Here is a 13,905-nt window from a genome sequence, read left to right as displayed (position 1 = left end):
ACATCACAAACACACCGAAACGAAAATACTCTGTGCAGAGTCAACAACACATATTATGAATTGCGGCCGTTTGTTCAACACAGCTCACCAGGAGATTCTGCACCAGTTCCTTGACGTTCTTGACCACCTCAGGCGGTTGGTTAGAACTGCTGGCCAGCTTCACCAGGGTCGTAAGGAAGTTCTTACACTTCTTCACGTTCTCTGTAGCCTCCGCTGTGAGGATCAGGCTGGACTGCGCAGGTGGCTGTACCACTGCTGTACCTAAGGAACGACGAGTAGTACAAGAGCCCGATTATGTACTGATTAACTAGTTAGCTACAAATTTATATAGGTAAGGCAAAGTTACTGCTTACCCAGTGTTGAAGACATCAATGGCGAGGAGGCAGTATTACTGGTCATGGGATGTTGTTGGTTGCCCTGTGCCTCCTTGTCTTTCTTCCTTTTCTTTCTCTTGTTGTTGGCTGTATTGATGCTGTTCCCGGATGCCCCAGCAACAACTTGGTCTTCGTTATTCGCACGTCGTCTTCTTGAATCAAGTGTTAAACCTGTACAGGTTGTGAGTGGATATTTGGGCAATAAATATAGACAGTTACTAACAGAAGGAAACCGCTGTGATGAATCTTAAGTCTTACTAATTTGGTCATGGGTGAACTGCTTATGAAGATACAGACAATAAAGAGGCAGTGTCACTACTGAGACGATGTCGCTTTCCCTGTGCACCTTTTTCCTTCTTCCTCTTCTTCCTTGCTGAACCGGTGCTGTTCCCGGACGTCCCGGCCACAACTTGGTCCTCCTTACTGGGTCCCGTGGTATCCTCTCTGCTCGGATTTGTGTGGAGTCTGCTGGCTGCTAAACCTGTACAGATTGTGTGTGAATCTTAAGACCAAAGATGACGATAGCTGCAAAGACTTAGTCATGACCAATACGTTATTGGTTATGACAGCCCAATACGCCAACTAGTTGTGGATGAACGGTGAAGTCCAAATCATCATTCCTCACATTCTGAAGAGACAGGTAGCCACATTCATTCAATGTGTTCAAACTTTGTGTCAAGCTATATTGATATTGATTAATGCAAGTCTGGAAATATCAGTTGTCAACATAAAACAATAGTAAGAAGTCTTTTATTCCAAGGAAAAAATGTCTATTAAGCTACTCAAGCTCAGCAAATAGAGTAATTGTACTCAAACACGTTGGCACTATTGTTGTACCGCTGCTGTACCTAAAGCCCCGGTCACAAGAATCGTACGACGTCCTTGCGATGGCATATTACGCCTATCGCACGATGATCACAGTGAATCGGAGCTAAATCGTAAGGAAAATCAGCCATCGCAGAGCATCGCAGAGCATCGGATGATGTTCAAAATTTTTCCAGCGTCGTACGATTTTTCACTTTGGAATAGCCGCCTGACCGCTTTTGTGCTTCTTTAACCAACCAAATGTGGACGTAGCTGTTGAATACTTTCCTATGATGTCTTTTACTGGAAAAAAATCAAAAGAAACCATAACATCATGAGTTTTACAAACATAGGTTCAAATCAAGTACTAGCATGCTTATACCGGCCTTCTTGCCGGCTCTACGAGTCAGGCTTTTTTGAAAATCATAGTTTGCTTTTTTGTGATGATATGCTATCAAGAAAGCATATCATAAACATTATATCATAAGCCTGCCTTTCTGTTCGAGTTTTCCATATGGTTACGGCTATGGTAAACTGACCCAAAACAGGCGATCGCGAGAGATGAGGTCTGACCTAATTATGCACCCACGAGTATGTAGCCATCAAACAAATGCATGCATCACCTGTGTGTGATACTGGATCTGCCACGTGTAAAACATTGCCTTGAAAGCAGGCTCTTCAACGGGCGCTTGTTCTCGGGTTGCTTCAGTGAACAGTTGCAACTGATATAGTTTCTTTTTTCGCCAACATCGAAAATATTAGGGGAAACTAGAACCATGGCCACATGCTAAAAGTTTATGATTTAAAATTCATCAGTAGAAAAAAAAGTCCGTAATGAAGTCTGATATGGGGGCAATAAAAATCGTACGACGATGGAGAAATTTTGAACATGTTCAAAATCTATTTCAGCTCTATTTTCCTCAAAAGAGGCTCCCCGATTTACTATGATTCACCTGCGATTGACGCAGGTACGCTCTTATGACCTCATCGTACGATGCACTACGATCCTTGTGACCACGGCTTTATATATTTAAACCATTGCTTCCGATTCTCCCCCGACTTACGACATACTGTGCCTATGCCAAGCATAAAACCTCCACCGCAGTCAATCGTACGATTCTTGTGACCGGGGCTTAAGGAACGACGAGTAGTACAAGAGCCCGATTACAAACCGTTAAATTACTATTTAACTATAGATTTATATAGGTGAGACAAATGGACTACTTACCCAGCGTTGAAGATATCGACGGCGAGGTGGCAGTATTACTGGTCATTGGATGTTGTTGGTTGCCCTGTGCCTCTTTGCCTTTCGCACTCTTGTCTCTTGCAGTATTGTTGCTGTTCCCGGATGCTCCAGCAACAACTTGGTCTTCGTTATTCGCACGTCGTCTTCTTGAATCAAGTGTTAAACCTGTACAGGTTGTGAGTGGATATTTGGGCAATAAATATAGACAGTTACTAACAGAAGGAAACCGCTGTGATGAATCTTAAGTCTTACTAATTTGGTCATGGGTGAACTGCTTATGAAGATACAGACGATAAAGAGGCAGTGTCACTACTGAGACGATGTCGCTTTCCCTGTGCACCTTTTTCCTTCTTCCTCTTCTTCCTTGCTGAACCGGTGCTGTTCCCGGACGTCCCGGCCACAACTTGGTCCTCCTTACTGGGTCCCGTGGTATCCTCTCTGCTCGGATTTGTGTGGAGTCTGCTGGCTGCTAAACCTGTACAGATTGTGTGTGAATCTTAAGACCAAAGATGACGATAGCTGCAAAGACTTAGTCATGACCAATACGTTATTGGTTATGACAGCCCAATACGCCAACTAGTTGTGGATGAACGGTGAAGTCCAAATCATCATTCCTCACATTCTGAAGAGACAGGTAGCCACATTCATTCAATGTGTTCAAACTTTGTGTCAAGCTATATTGATATTGATTAATGCAAGTCTGGAAATATCAGTTGTCAACATAAAACAATAGTAAGAAGTCTTTTATTCCAAGGAAAAAATGTCTATTAAGCTACTCAAGCTCAGCAAATAGAGTAATTGTACTCAAACACGTTGGCACTATTGTTGTACCGCTGCTGTACCTAAAGCCCCGGTCACAAGAATCGTACGACGTCCTTGCGATGGCATATTACGCCTATCGCACGATGATCACAGTGAATCGGAGCTAAATCGTAAGGAAAATCAGCCATCGCAGAGCATCGCAGAGCATCGGATGATGTTCAAAATTTTTCCAGCGTCGTACGATTTTTCACTTTGGAATAGCCGCCTGACCGCTTTTGTGCTTCTTTAACCAACCAAATGTGGACGTAGCTGTTGAATACTTTCCTATGATGTCTTTTACTGGAAAAAAATCAAAAGAAACCATAACATCATGAGTTTTACAAACATAGGTTCAAATCAAGTACTAGCATGCTTATACCGGCCTTCTTGCCGGCTCTACGAGTCAGGCTTTTTTGAAAATCATAGTTTGCTTTTTTTGTGATGATATGCTATCAAGAAAAAATGTCATCAGACAAAAAGCATATCATAAACATTATATCATAAGCCTGCCTTTCTGTTCGAGTTTTCCATATGGTTACGGCTATGGTAAACTGACCCAAAACAGGCGATCGCGAGAGATGAGGTCTGACCTAATTATGCACCCACGAGTATGTAGCCATCAAACAAATGCATGCATCACCTGTGTGTGATACTGGATCTACCACGTGTAAAACATTGCCTTGAAAGCAGGCTCTTCAACGGGCGCTTGTTCTCGGGTTGCTTCAGTGAACAGTTGCAACTGATATAGTTTCTTTTTTCGCCAACATCGAAAATATTAGGGGAAACTAGAACCATGGCCACATGCTAAAAGTTTATGATTTAAAATTCATCAGTAGAAAAAAAAGTCCGTAATGAAGTCTGATATGGGGGCAATAAAAATCGTACGACGATGGAGAAATTTTGAACATGTTCAAAATCTATTTCAGCTCTATTTTCCTCAAAAGAGGCTCCCCGATTTACTATGATTCACCTGCGATTGACGCAGGTACGCTCTTATGACCTCATCGTACGATGCACTACGATCCTGGTGACCACGGCTTTATATATTTAAACCATTGCTTCCGATTCTCCCCCGACTTACGACATACTGTGCCTATGCCAAGCATAAAACCTCCATCGCAGTCAATCGTACGATTCTTGTGACCGGGGCTTAAGGAACGACGAGTAGTACAAGAGCCCGATTATGAACTTAAATTACTATTTAACTATAGATTTATATAGGTGAGACAAATGGACTACTTACCCAGCGTTGAAGATATCGACGGCGAGGTGGCAGTATTACTGGTCATTGGATGTTGTTGGTTGCCCTGTGCCTCTTTCTTCCTTTTCTTTCTCTTGTTGTTGGCTGTACTGTTGCTGTTCCCGGATGCCCCAGCAACAACTTGGTCTTCGTTATTGGCACGGCGTCTTCTTGAATTAAGTGCTAAACCCGTACAGGTTGTGAGTGGATATTTAGACAAAAAACATAGACAGTTACAACAGAAGGAAACCGCTGTAATGAATCTTTAGCCTTACAAATTTGGTCATGGGTGAACTGCTTATGAAGATACAGACGACAAAGAGGCAGTGTCACTACTGAGTTGTTGTTGTTTGCCCTTCACCTTTTTCCTTCTTCCTCTTCTTCCTTGCTGAACCGGTGCTGTTCCCGGACGTCCCGGTCACAACTTGGTCCTCCTTACTGGGTCCCGTGGTATCCTCGGATTTGCTCGGATTTCTTCGGCGTCTGCTGACTGCTAAACCTGTAGAGGTTGTGTGTGAATCATAGCACCAAAATGGCTGAGCTGCAACCAAAGGACATAGTTTGGACCATAGATACTTTGTTGACAGCCCAATAAGCCAACTAGTTGTCGGTAAGACGTGAAGTCCAAATAAGTAAGATCATCATTGCTCACATTCTGAAGAGACAAGTAGCCGCATTCATTCAATGTGTTCAAACTTTGTGTGAAGCTATATTGGTGCAAGTCTGAAAATACCAGTTAAAATAAAGCAATTGTAAATTTTTTTTATTCCAACGAAAAATGTCTATTAGGCTACTCAAGCTTAGCGTATAGAGTAATTGTACTGGAACACGTTGGCACTATTGACAGTATCGTTGTAGGTAACTATAATGCCTTTCTTACATTGTGCTGCTTTCCGCTGATGTTCTGCTGCCTTAAGCTTATTCTCAATGTACCCTCCAACCAACTCGTCCTTGACCAGATCCTTCTGAGACCCGAAAGCTCGGATCCTGCCGTTGTAGTGAGTAACGAACAAAGTCTCCACGCCAAGATTGTCCAGCTCATCTGACTAGAAGCAACAATAATGAAATATAGATACAATTTTTAGTAAGTTAGCAAACCGTATCGATGATATAGTCTATATAAATCATTCAATTACTTGAGAAATAATCTGACTTAATTGCATTTTTATACGCACAAGTTTTTCCAGTTGTTTCAGTTTTTTCGACACCTCTGACCATGTTTTCACTTGCGTCTCTTTGCCCTTTCTCTCTTCCGCTGCTTTGTTGTATCGGTCCTTTTCCTCTTCAGCCAGGTTCTTCCAGCTTTCACCGATTTCCTTATTGGCACCGGCGAGGGAAAAGCCTCGTTTGTCTGAAACAAAGGGCAAGGTGACTTAGGAAATCTTCAAGGTTATGTAAGGGTGCCTCACTGAATGTTTATGATGGAGAAAAATTGTAGTCTATTATTATTCAGAATTTTATGTTGAACATTACGTATAGCTCGTTTGTCACATGGTACGCTGGGGACAAATTATAGAGGAGGGTAAGTTTGCATTAGACTGGTTACATCATATATATATATAGGTCGAGGTTTCAAATTTTATGTGTCAATTTCATGACAACTGTTTCATCTCACCTCTTTTCCTTGGTATCTGTTCCCTGTAGTACTCATGGTATCCCGTGAACCTCCTCTTCTTCACCACCATGTCGTCTGCCGGCGGTCTCCGCTTGCTGCCGCCTTTACTCTTACGGTAGTTCCCGATAAAGTTCTGAAAGGGCGTTAGATGCCACTTTATTACTGTCCGAACCTTAGCGACAGGAAAGTGATTTACCAGAATCTGGTATGCATTATAGAGTACATTAAAATCAACATTCATGTGGACTAAATATAAGTCAGGTCGCTTATCTTTCATGTATGTTCCATTTGACCACCTTGTGCATTTTTTAAATAAAGCAGACACACTACATAGACTAGATTATAAACCGTGTGAAAAAGTTGTTCGTAGGTTGTGAGTTCCAGATACAATGATGAGGCTGCTCAGTAAATTCAGGGAAGCATCGGAGGCCTTCACAGTGTTCCGGTGTCAAGTTCCTTATCACATTGATTGGCAGTAATTGATGATATTTTATTTGGCATTACTCCTTTTCAGTATACCATTCCATTTCTGAAAGCATCAAATGTTTGCTGTGTAATTTTTTGTCAGCCTGTTGAAAGCAAGACAATTGATAATACCTTGACTTGGTCTTCTGTTTTTCCGCTCTCTTTTGCTGCTTCTTGTATCAGCGGACAGTTCTTTCTCGCCACAGTCATTCTTCTTTCTTCATAGAACCGGACAAGTACTGGGTCGTACTCTTTACTAAGCCTGGACGGTCTCTGCAGATACATGTTTGTAAATGATATTAAGTAAATGCGTTGATGGCATTGGTAGCATAATACTTATAACAATACCCAATTAGAAGAAGAAGAATCTTCAATACTAAAGAATGTGGCTTTATATCACATGAGACTGCATGAACATCTTTTTGAAGATCTGCATGATCATTACCCCAAATCTATAGACCAGAATTTTCAAATAAATGAAACGTATAAAATGATTCACGCAATCATTGCCTGGTCAATCTTTTCTAGAAGGGAGAAATTTTCGACAATGTGATGAAACCTTCACGAAATCCTAGGCCACACACAACTCACATCGTTGAATTCTCCGCCCCAATCTTCTTTATGTGAGTCATCGTCACTGGTGGTATGATCTGTATGCGAGGTCCTGTCCTCCGCCATTTCTGTATGCTTAAACCGATAATACAAAAGTATCTAATTAAAACAGAGCTATTACATTTAGCGAAAGTAACAAAATGAAAAGCTTTCATAGCATTTTCATCCGAATTTACAAAACGTACATTGATCTGTGCTTAATAGCTATAAAATATTCCTCCCATGAAAATAGTCTCATCACGTCAGTAAACCACCGATATTTAGATTCTTTGTGCACAACAAAAAAATGATAATCTGTATAAAAATGCAACCCCTTATGAGATATGGATTTCATTCACGCGTACTATGTAAAATATTTTATTCTACCTGCTCTTTGTCGTATCCATCCAAGTCCGAGTCATCTGACGTGTAATCATCGTCCTCCTCGGAGTCCATTTTCTCCCGTTCTCTTCCATCCTTGTTGAATTCCTCCTCCTCTGACGTGGAATTTATCGTCCACCTCCATTTTCTCCCGTTCTCTTCCATCCTTGTTGAATTCCTCCTCCTCTGACGTGGAATCATCGTCCTCCTCCATTTTCTCCCGTTCTCTTCCATCCTTGTTGAATTCCTCCTCCTCTGACGTGGAATCATCGTCCTCCTCCATTTTCTCCCGTTCTCTTCCATCCTTGTTGAATTCCTCCTCCTCGGACTCCTCTTCCACCTTGTCCTGTCCTCCTCCATGCTCCCCCGTTCTCGTCCATCCATAGCTGACCCTAACTGAGGCGTTTGGGGGGTGTTTTTGGTGTCATGAAAATATCATGTTTGGATAATGCATGGGTCTTTAGTTTTTTTTACGAAGTACCTTATTGCATAAAGGTGATTTATGCAAATTAGCATGACGTCATGATGATGTCATAGAGAGCTATATGGCCACGCCCATTTGGGGAAAAATGTCAGAAAAGTGTTTTGCCCCGCTTGTAATTCGACGATTGTTGTTGATACTTTACATTAATGTATATAATGGTCATTTAAAAACATCTGTGCGTGGATTTTGTCATATCTTGTAATGCTGATTTTTTATGAATTTTTTTCCTCGAATTTTTATTACCCCTTATGCTACTAGCAATTGGGAGCACTAAATAGCACCCTTTCGAGGCGGCTGCGCGAGACATTCTACCTTACAGGGTATATTTCAAAATAAGATCCATTTTGAGTAATTTTGATGAACAGTTTTTGGGGCGTGTCGCTCCGATATTCACATTGTGGTGGTAGTAGTGACGCAATCCATTTTATAGGTCATAAAAAAATCAAAAGGATATTTTGAGGTCAGATTTGTATTCGGCATGTGCTAAAACCTCCGTATACCAAGTTTTGTTCTTGTATCTTCAAGGAGAGGGAAAATATGGTGTTTTTGCATATTTAATTAGCTGACTCAGATTTTATTACCCCTGGAACTCAATTATTCAGGATTATTTATCATTTATGAATTAGATATGTAAATTTCATGGCCATAGTTAAATTCAGCATGTTACAAAACCCCGGTATACCAAGTTTTTTCCTTGTATCTTGTATGACTGTGGAGATATTGCAATCTTGCATATTTAATTAGCTGACCCGGAGAAATTATGGCGTATTGTTTAGGCCGTTGATGGCCATAACTCTCTAACAGTATGTCCGATTTTTTCGCAATAAAAACCATTCTATTTCTTTCACTAAGACCTATCCAATTATGTCAAGTTTGAAAAGCTGTGAAGAGTTTGAAATTTTTGTGTAATTTGAGACAGCTACTTTGACCTTGAAATTTGGCCAACAAAAACAACATTTGATGGCCAAGTATTTTATTTTTATAAAAATAGAAGTACCTATCTACTAACATTGATGGTTATTTTTCGGAAAGAAATCTTGCTCAGACATACCTCCTGGCTACATAGAAATACAATGTCCTTTTTCTATGGCTAATTAGATCATTACCACCTTTCTCTGTTACGAGAGTTACCCAAGGAATTATTCGGATACTGTTGACGTTTACCTCCTTGCGAGGTACTGTTAAACTGCAGATGGGGCTAAAACCTGATAAAACGCCACTCTTGCACGTCGTAGTTCACCAAAGGACTGCGTGGCAACCTGTCCTAATCTCCAAGCAGATCTTGCGGTGGTTTAAGACAGTAACATGCATACGCTGGAGAAGAAGTTAAGCCGGCAGAGGAATAAAACTCCTCTGTCTGCTAAACTCCTTCCCCAGCTTATGTTACTGGCTTAAACCATGGCAAGATCTGCTTGGAGATTAACCTGACCCATGCTCTTTAGAGAGACACTCTGAGTGATCTTCCTTAGATTCAATGACCTCCATGGCGTCAGTTACAGGTACGTTTATGCCATTCATGAGCGCTAGCAGAACAAAGACACAACAAAGACACCGACTGTAATTAGTAAGCTAGTCACGTACGTTACATACCTCACTAATAACCACACCCTGACGCGTATATGGATCTTTTCACCTAAATAAACTGACCAAAATCTTACTAATATTCCAGCGTAACGTTAACGCTTTGTAGCTGATAATCAGACAAAACATTTAGTGAAGGAAAACGTCCTTATCAATAAGCGCAGGAATCTGTTCTGGTCTTTATGCACAGAGTTGGCAGACATACAGCACATTAAAAAAACTTTGTGTGCTAACTTTCTACGTACGTAGCATGGCATATCTCACTCAGATCAAGAAGTTATGCAAAGGATATATTAGTATTCCCACCTGTGAGGCACGAATTGGACAGCAATTTGAGAGATATTCCTGTGCTGATCCACCGCGGAGTCACTTCCGCATGAATTTTGGTCAAACCTGTCTGTTCCCTTATAATCTATTGTGAGTCAAACAAGTGTCAAAGTTCAACCTCTGATATGGGAGTGGCGATAGATACGCAATACAGCTTGCTTATGAGTCACAGACAGTGTAAGGTGAAGCCACAAAATGTCATTTTTATTAGTTTGGCTAAATATTTATCATTGGAGAACGTATGCAAAAGCCGGGGTAAATAAACTCACGACGGTTGCAGGGCTTCAGGGCTATGGTTTACATCTTGAATTTTTATTAACGTTATGACTTATGTAGATTTCAATTACATTTATGTCTGTGCGAATGTAAGCCAAGAAGTACATTTAGCTCGTCGCCATCAAAATCGTTTTCTCTGATAGAAATCTCAACAAAAAGTCTGTCCCTTAAATAATGCAGGAAATCGTGTTTCAGAGGGTCCAGATTTCACCATTTCCCCGACCTACCTTGCGACGGCCCGAGCCTTCCACGTTCAAAACCGTGAAAATACGTTGTGGAGGCTTTTTTATCAGAACAAAAGCGCAACTTGGTTATACTGTTGCCTTGACCTGGTGGTTTTCCGTAGTTTTAGCGTGACGCTGTCAATCGTTCAGCATTTTGTCCTTGGTGATTGCAGAAACTTGTATGAGATTAGTAGAACCTCGATCGTGCACAACAGTGTTCCCTACCGCATAAAATTAACGTTAACGTGACATCATCATATCAAGCCACTAAATAAAGTGGCGAAGGACTTGGTTCCCCCCGAGAGTGTGTAGAAATAACCTGTATACCGAGTCTTCTCTGGACTCAGCTCCGTGTGTACAATAGCTTCGTTATTTGTACAACACCTATACTGGGAGGGTTGCTTTTGTACAAGCAGGCACTCTCACCTGTATAAGCGTATAGCTTTGCCCAGTGTAATGTTAAAAGTTAGATAAAAGATATTTTCGTAGCCTAGACCAGCCCCAGCTGGATAAACATACTCACAAAAGTTATGACAAAGACGGTTTCTCATAATGTCAAACAATTTCCTTGCAGATTCTTTCGCTAAAAGAGTCCTGTGTCAGAAGTATATGTATATACATGTATACGACACTATGTAAGCATTTAGCCATACCTATAACACGCTATTGATTTAATTAAAGTGTCTTATATATTCTTTTATTCATCAATAGGTTATTTGCCATCAGAAGCCCCAAACCCCACATCCTGCGCATAATGTTCCTGTAAGTTACCTGATGGACATTATCATTATCATACGTTGTACAAACGTATGTGATGACACCATGCTATTGAACTTCCCAGCAAAACAGTAAAACCTTCCTTGCCAAGAGTGTAAACATCAGATCGTTTCACCACCGACAGGTTTGAGCCTGCGAAGTTGTGTACAAGAGCTTCGTCTTGAGGCTCGTAACAATGTACAACGCAACAGCCATGCTGGGAGAACTTGGTTTGTATTGATGAACAAAAAATTTGATGTGAAAAAATGTTTCAATTCCCCGGATTACTAGTGACCTGTGGATCTTACCAGTTTCCTCGGGAACGGGGGACGAAGTTATAAAGGATATACATAAGATGGCTTAGTTATGAAACGTTGAAACTTATTTGTTTTCCAGTTGCCATTTGCTTTGCAGTAGGCACATTCCATGCCAGGAGTGTTCGTGTGCCTACCTTTGGCGCACCTGCTTAGTTGTGTCCAAGAGCTGCGTTTGAGGCTCGGAATAATGTACAACAGGTATGCTGGGAGGACTGGGTTTGTACTGAAGGGACTCCCCTTCGCTTTCTAGTGACCGTTCCACCCTCGTCGAGAAAGGTGGTCGAAGTTAAAGATATGTACAACATTTTCACTAATAAATGTAGGTGCAAGCGCTAATTTTTCATGTGCCTACCTTTGGAGCCTGCGAAGTTGTGTAGAAGAGCTTCGTTTGAGGCTCCGAATAATGTACAACAGCCATGCTGGGAGGACTGGGTTTGTACTGACCGGGACTTTCCTTTTCTACTGACCGCTCCACCTTCGTCAAGAATGGTGGTCGAGGTTTTATTTGTCCCCTTGTTCTATAGGTGGTTTGTTGTTTCTAGTGGTAAAGTGGTAGAATATTGATCAAATGTAAATTTATCAATATAATATGCTGAAAACATAAAAAAAACTGTGATGGATCAAGGCTGGTTTTCTTCAAGTAATTAATAGATTATGTCTATCAAAAGTTCCGATCCGTCTCCCACTCCCTTGCACAACACGTGGTCTGGTTGGAATTCCTACTGAGCACTGTGAGTCCCGGCTGTGCAGCCGATACAAATCTTACCGTAGGAGAGTTGCAGTTGTACATAACCAGTATGCTTCTTCTTGTCTGACAATGTGGTTGTAAGGCAGGCTTTTTAGCAGCATAAAGCGCTACTTGGTTATAATGTTGCCTTGACCTGGTGCTTTGCCGTAGTTTTAGCGTGATGCTGTCAATTAATCAGCATTTCGTCCTTATCGGAACTTGAAACCTCAATGTGCAGAACGGTCTTCCACACCGCATAACATTTGAACATTGACGTGACATCATAATGTCTACCTACTAAACAAAGTTGAGAAAGGCTTCGTTGCGCCCGAGAGTGTATAAACATAACCTGCAGTGTATTGAGAGTCTGTTTTCTGGACTCAGCCCCTTGTGTACAATAGCTTCCTTATGTGTACAACAGCTATGCTGGGAGGGTTGCTTTTGTACAAGCAGGCACCCTCACCTGTAATGTTTATGACAAGTGCATAACGTCGCCCAATGTAATGTTAAACGTTAAATAAAGGATACTTTCGTAGCGTAGACCAGCGACAGAGCTGGATAAACAGACTCACAAGACTTATGAATAAGGCGGTATCTCATAATGTCAAAACATATCCGAGCAGTTTCTTTCGTTGTACCGTACTACGTGTCCTGTGTCAGAAGTACATCTCCGATACTGTGGATATAAGTATCCAGACATACATATAATAATATACAGTATATCCGATACTATGTATGTAAGTATCGAGACATACATATTATAAACTATAGATAGTTTTAAGTTGTGTATTGATAGTGCTTTTATTCACCAAGAAGTTAATTTTACCTCAGAAGCCCCAAACCCCACTTGTTGCGCATAATGCTACACCTGTACTTACAACTGTACTTACCTGATGGACATTGTGCAAACGTATGTGATGACATAATGCTATTGAACTGCTTAGCAAAACGGGAGACCTTCCTTGCCAAGAGTGTAAACATCAGATCTTTTCATCACGCCTGCTTTCAAGCGTACGGAGTTGTGTACACGAGCTTTGTTTTGAGGCTCGTAATAATGTACAACAGCTATGTTGGGAGGACTGGGTTTGTACTGAAGGGACTTCCCCTTCCTACCGACCGTTCCACCTTCGTCACGAATGGTGGTCGAAGTTTTATTCGATGAAAAAAGAAGATGGCTCAGTCCTGTGACTCACATAGCGATTTTTATCAAGTGCAAGTTAAAGATTATTTACAACATTTTCACTCACAAATGTAACGGAAAACTATCTGCGAATGAGTGGAACTACGACTGTATAACCCCATGTACCCCTCCGTGATGGACTCGCCCACCGATGACGATGTTCACCTAAGAGAGCGCAAGTGGTACAAATACTCAATCACTCGCACGTTTGGCGCAGAAGTAGCAATACAACAATTATAGACACTGCAAATTAGTATTAGGTGATAAGCTACACTGGAGGGAATATGAGCTTTTGGAGAATCTTTCGTCTTGGCCAACGAGTATGGGGCATCTATAAATATTACAATAGTGTAAATACGAAGCCTAAGACAGGTAAGGTTACATTTATTTTCAATGTACATGTCTACATAGGATAGGGTGGTTAAGATTGAGTCTAATGCTGTAGGGACCGTCTGTTCTTGTCGTTAACTCAAACTAGTGACATATTCCTGCACCTAACTATTGCTGCGTGAAATA

The 13,905-nt window shown here is 41.2% G+C and overlaps 1 protein-coding gene across 1 annotated transcript; it reads right to left on the bottom strand.

The window, feature by feature from the left end:
* Nucleotides 1–342: 342 nt before the first annotated feature.
* Nucleotides 343–5,142, bottom strand: LOC118407945. Its single transcript, XM_035808519.1, has 6 exons — nt 5,118–5,142; nt 4,827–4,964; nt 2,765–2,899; nt 2,407–2,589; nt 721–855; nt 343–545 (listed from the first exon to the last, which is right to left on the bottom strand). The coding sequence occupies exons 1-6, from the start codon at nt 5,140–5,142 to the stop codon at nt 343–345; spliced, it is 819 nt and encodes a 272-aa protein (XP_035664412.1).
* Between the last annotated feature and the right edge of the window lie 8,763 nt (nt 5,143–13,905).

The sequence above is a fragment of the Branchiostoma floridae genome, unplaced genomic scaffold, assembly GCF_000003815.2.
Source record: "Branchiostoma floridae strain S238N-H82 unplaced genomic scaffold, Bfl_VNyyK Sc7u5tJ_1501, whole genome shotgun sequence".
In the NCBI taxonomy this organism is placed as follows: Eukaryota; Metazoa; Chordata; class Leptocardii; order Amphioxiformes; family Branchiostomatidae; genus Branchiostoma; species Branchiostoma floridae.
Note: the sequence above shows the minus strand (reverse complement) of the source record. Positions and strands in the feature narration are given on the sequence as shown.

Bases quoted from the DNA above. Each gene is read 5' to 3' on its own strand.
- LOC118407945 (XM_035808519.1), bottom strand. From the start codon at position 5,142: ATGCGGCTACTTGTCTCTTCAGAAT. The intron at 856-2,406 runs GTAAGTAGTCCA...CAATCTGTACAG, and splicing joins GTCGATATCTTCAACGCTGG to GTTTAGCAGCCAGCAGACTC. The intron at 546-720 runs GTGCACAGGGAA...CAACCTGTACAG, and splicing joins GAAGAGGAAGAAGGAAAAAG to GTTTAACACTTGATTCAAGA.